This window comes from Sparus aurata, chromosome 13 (genome assembly GCF_900880675.1).
Source record: "Sparus aurata chromosome 13, fSpaAur1.1, whole genome shotgun sequence".
NCBI classification, from domain to species: Eukaryota; Metazoa; Chordata; class Actinopteri; order Spariformes; family Sparidae; genus Sparus; species Sparus aurata.
Window position 1 is genome coordinate 4162099 of NC_044199.1, and position 5709 is coordinate 4167807.

The following is a 5709-nucleotide window of genomic DNA, read 5'->3' on the forward strand; positions in this document are numbered from 1 at the left end:
AACTTTGATTTATTTAAAATTGTTTTCATGTGACGACACAAAAGTGAAGTCAGATTGAGAATCACATTATTTGATTCATGCAGTGAATGTACAGAAAGTTGTCCTGGAGGCAGCAGTGCTGAGATATATCAGCATTTTATAAAGATTCACAGTTCAGCCAATAACAACAGGGTTTGTGACAAATCAGTCACACAGCAGCCTGAACAACATCCTCACAGTGTGAAGAGAAGGGAGCCACTGAAGGTGCAGTGGTTACTACTGCTGTCATAGATAGTATGGCCTGATGGGAGATCCAGGTGAATTTCATCTCCTGCTGTCAGCTCCAACACCAGAGAGTTACTGAAACGAATCATATCGTACCTCTCAAAGTTGTACATGATCTGTTTGTTGTTCTTGTACACAGATACACCAACAGGACCAGAACCGCTACCATACACAGTGAACTGGAAATTGTAGACACCTTTGACTGGTGCTGTGAAGAAACCTACAGAGTGAGAGCAGAAAATGAAAAACAGGAACAACTGATGTATGTAAAATGTCCACATGTGAGCTGCAGTATGTTACCTGTAGATGGTCTGTAAGCATTGCCAATGTTGGTGAAGACCTTGCTGTATTTCAGTGTGATGTCTATGTTGTATGGTCCAAGAGTTCCTGCATTAGTCAGAGCTGCGTAGAAGGCCACCTTTGGTTTCTCTGATGACAGAAAGAAGAACATTTAATTTGATAATTCAACTTAATCAGACCAAGTAGGCAAAGTGTGTGTGTGTGTGCGTGTGCGTGTGTGTGTGTGTGTGTGTGTGTGTGTGTGTGTGTGCGTGTGTGTGTGTGTGTGTGTGTGTGAGTAGATACAACCCTCACCTGCATTTTCTGTCTCCAGCTGGTCAATCCTGGACTCACTGCTGCTCAGTCTGGTCTGCAGGTCTGGAGTTAATGTAATGACAGTGAATCACAGAACAGACCAACACATTGTTTACAGTAACTTTAACTCTCATCCCTTCTGTTGAACCAGCGCTCACAAAGATGTGCAAAACTATCAGAAATATCCATCACAAGTTAAATCATAATGTGACTCTTACTGTCCAACGAGCCTTCATGTCTAAAATGTCAAAATAATGTTGACAAAAACAATCAATATATGACTGTATAAACTGAATAAGAAGGATCAATCATCATCGGACACCTGTGTGATTAAGGTTTGGTTTAGTTCACGCAACTTTAACTTCTTGATCATTTCTAGTGGTTGGGTTAGGGAAAAGGATGCCAGAGGCAGAGGGTGGTTAGCCAAAACCCATCAGTCTGGCACTGAAGCTGTTGTTAATACTGAGTTTTTGACAGACATGTGCAGACAAGTGTGCCACATTGGTATATTTATTTGCCTTTCTTACTCTACCGATGAACGTGTCTCTGAACATGAAAGGGAAAGCATGGGGGAGGAGGGGACAGGAACCAGTAAAGATCCAGTTACAGGTGCACTATTGGATCATGTTGTGGGGCTGTGAAGTAAAGTACCAGTGTTGAGTGATTTGCAATATTTCTAAAAACAGGCGATTAATATCAATTTTGTGTGACCATTACATTAATTCAACAATGAATTATTAATTTCTATCCTGGGGGAAAACATTGGAGAATTAGTGTAAAAGTTTGAAATATGAGTCACGTTGTAGTTTCCTGATTATAGTTTCCATCCTCCATATAAATTGTAATTGGTCTGGTCATCTCTTGATGTTTCCAATAGCGCCATCATAAGGTCGACACTTTGGCTAATGACTAATTAACTAAAATTGCATTCAGTGTAACACATGTTATTCTTAACAAAGTTTGCAATAATATCATAGACAATAACAAACCATGAAAGTTATGCAAGTTATGCATTCTCTTTTTCATAGTTGTGACTGGCAAAGGACAAAAATGCAGGAAAATATACGGCTCCTATACGGCAATGTTTGTCTTTACATTTTTTTATTCCCGTTGTTGGTCTCAGCTAAAAAGAAATAGTTTGGCCCATATGTCCAAAATTCTTATAACACAGTGTTTCCCCTAATTTTTTGTAGCAGTGGTGCCCTGAGTCACTAACCAGCAACACTAGGGGGGTCTGGGGGCACGCCACCCGGAGGAAATGTTTTAAAAATAACCCTTTATATGGTGACAACTGGTGAGAATTTTGAAAAAAATTCATTATCGGCATCAGAATCTAAGACATGAGACAAGATAGTGTAGAAGTTGACGTTGGAAACAGAATCTGTTTCAGAAGTCAGTAGGTCACATGACATGGAAGCTATTGAGAAAAATCATTTTCTGCATATAGAGGAAGCACTAAAGTACAATAAAAAAGGGCTGTGTCTCATTCATTTAATGACGGCCCCTAAATCAGTCTCCAGTGATTCAGCGAGGCTCTGTGAAGTGAGCTGACCTCCTCAGTAAAGTCGCTGCTGGACCCGAGTGAATATCCGCCTAACATCCAACCTGAAATTAACTTCACCCCGATTCGATGAGCCTTTTGCAGCCTCTGAATAGGATGACGAGGATTTCAGTCACTCAACTTAAACGGTGACTTGTAGAAATTATACAAATAGCAGTAATGACAGTAAAAATCGATTCCAAGACAATTTAGGGTGTAGTGCGTTCACTGTGTGCAAGTTCGCCATTTGCCCCCGCGATATAAACCGACAAAAATCATGTCTGCAAAACTTTGCGGTGGCGTTGAAAATCCAGCAGTAGCAGGCACATGCACACATAAGGCCGAAGGGGGGCTTGAGCCCCTGCCCTTTTTACCTCATATTAAAAATTGTCTGTTTTGTGTGTTTTTTTTTTTTAATGAATAGGCAAATTCCTGTTGTGCATAGGGATGTGAAAAAAGGCGGTATTAAAAAAATGCCACGGTTATCTTAAAAGCCCCCCTGCTAAGAACCCGGTTCTAAACTCCAATGGGGTGCAATGTAAAGCTTTTATTTTGAAGACAAAGAGAGCGAGAGAGAGAGAGAGAGAGCGAACTCCACCACGCACACAGATGAGACGTGACAGTGGAGCAACCTAACTTCCTTGTGGGGGTTAACAAGTCACCTTCCACTTATTCAACGTGCTTAAATATGAGTCATATTTCAGAGGAGTGTCCATCTGTGCTTGTTAAGATAACTGCTTGTTAATGAGAGTTAAGAATAATCTGACGACTGTCTTTGTGGCTGTTTATCTGTAAACATTGCAGTTCCTATTAACAGTCACTGTTGTCATTTCTTGGTTTTGTCACATGTTTAGATGTGCAGCCTGTATTTCTAGTTTGCACTTGCCCTCCAATAGATAGCCAAATAATAAACCAGTGTTTTATTGCTCTTTAAGAATTGCAGCTGAATTGCATGTCTGCCAAACCTCAGTATTATGATAATGTGAATAAACTCATGTTGACAATAATTTGTTGACACAAAAGAAATGGCAATGGCATATCACTCACAGCTACACAAGATACACAGCTAAGTACTAGATTTATATAAGTACTTTGTTTATTATTTTTACATTAATTAATCTACACATTGTGTTATTAAGGCCTGAAAATCTTTTTGGCGTGTGCTGTGTGCATGCACATACTGCCCTTTTCTGATTTTGAGCCCCTGCCCCTCTATAATCATGTGCACGTCCCTGACATCAGATAACCTTCCGCGACGATTGCAGACTGTTTGGTGGAGCTCTGCTTCGAATGAAGTTCCGTCGTGACAAATAAATGGACCACTTGCCGAGTGACATTAAGACATGTATCAGAGGCACAAAATACGTTGACAGCGGTGGCCGGTCATTAAATTTACCAATACCCGTAACCCGACCCGTGCCTTACGGAACCCCCCGCCCCTAGATTTAGAAGAGCCTCATTTTCAGGTCGGGAAAGCCGAATTTCCGGATTTATCCGGAAGAATCACACTCCTGCTTTTTCTCGGTCACTTGTTTTGCTCTCGGTTGCCGTCAGTCTAGTTCCCAAAGATGTCAGTTCTGTGGCTTGGACGGAAAAACACAAGTTTGATTTATTTTTGTGAATGGTTGAATACATTTCTAACCAAGTTTAGAAAACACAAGCTATGTTTTAACATTGATTAAATGTAGTGTAATTATCTCATCCATACCATGTGGATTGTTACAGCTTTATTCTGGAGCTCACAATAAATTCATTGTGTACTGATGCACTTCATCACCTGCATTTTCTGTCTCCAGCTGGTCAATCCTGGAATCACTGCTGCTCAGTCTGGTCTGCAGGTCTGCAGTTAATGTAATGACAGTGAATCACAGAACAGAGCAGACATCAAAATATAACATTAAATAAAAGATAAAACTTTATAGATATGTGGGGGAAATTCTCAACCGACCAAGGAGTCTATAAAGTAATTACAAATAACTTCACCTTTATCAGCTGCAACAGAAGACTGATGCACATATAAATTCATCAGTAAAGATGATTGAATAATAATGATTATATCATATTGACATGTGCCATTATTTTTTTGCTCTCAGTAGTCGTCAGTCAAAATAAAAAATAGAAAAAATACAAAAACAATCAAGATATATATCTGTTGTATTTGTCATTAAATGAAGTTGAATTATCCGTATCATATGGATGTTTAAAGCTTATTGAGCTCACAGTAAGTACATCATTACACTGACACACTTCAGTGGAACATGATCATCACTGAACCGGAAAAGTAATCAGTCTGTACCTGAATTCTCTCTCTGCAGCAGCTCCACCACCATGTCTCTCAGTGCCCTCAGCTCCGTCCAAATGTCAGAGGTGGTTTGATCTGTGATCTGCTTGGTCGATTCCTCAGCTGCATCTTTTGGATCTGTGTTCTGGTTGATCTCAGCCACCTCACCGAGGCCTCCAGCCTCCCCCTGAGCCCCTGATCCACACAGACCGAGCAGCAACAACAGCAAACCAACAACAACCCTCATCGTCTACACAAAGGTACAGTGGTAGAGTGGGTCTGTCTTATATCGTCTCCAAACTTCAGCTGGCTGAACGAATGGGAAAAACAACAAGTGTTTCTTGTTTGACAGTTTGATTCAAGGCCTCAGATTATTCAATATGTTCTCTGTGCTGGTGAGAAAATACAAGCTGCTACAGGCTGGAGGAACACTTTAACTGTGACACCCTCTCATGTAGTCACAACTGTGTCAACACTGTGTTTATTAATACACACACATGGACATGTCTTCACTGAGTCTCTCTTCTGAGCTCATTCTTTTACAAATGTTCTAAATTAATATGAAAATCATGCTTGGATTGAGCACTGTGATCGACCTGAGAGTGGGTCAGGGGTCAAAAAGTCAAGGTTCAGATCTTCATTCATTTTTATGCTGAATCGCACAAAATGCCAGTTTTCTACATGATGTTGCATCAATTCCTCCACTTCTTCTTACTTTTTATCATCAGTTTGTTTCCTTCAATGTTGTTTGTTGCTTTTATTGTCTTTAACTAGAAAATCTGAATCTTAAATCTTCGTGGTGAGTTATGAAATGCACAATTTTTATCAATGCAGATATTAATGCACAGTAAACACAGTTTCTCATTCATATTTTCATCAGGAAGACTTTAATGCATATTGACAAGTTTGCATTTGTAGAAAACGGAGGTGGATTACGAGCAGGACAACAATAGATGTCACTTTCACTGCAACATGTCTATGCATGTAACATCAGGCATGAAAACGGGTCAGGGGTGAAAAAGGTGAGAAG

The 5709-nt window shown here is 40.1% G+C and overlaps 1 protein-coding gene across 1 annotated transcript; it reads right to left on the bottom strand.

The window, feature by feature from the left end:
* Nucleotides 1-4926, bottom strand: LOC115594014 (complement C1q-like protein 2). The gene is made up of 4 exons (XM_030437777.1): nucleotides 4695-4926; nucleotides 4176-4238; nucleotides 565-693; nucleotides 1-484 (listed from the first exon to the last, which is right to left on the bottom strand). Exons 1-4 carry the CDS (start codon nucleotides 4924-4926, stop codon nucleotides 213-215), a joined length of 696 nt encoding a protein of 231 aa, XP_030293637.1. The 3' UTR covers nucleotides 1-212.
* Between the last annotated feature and the right edge of the window lie 783 nt (nucleotides 4927-5709).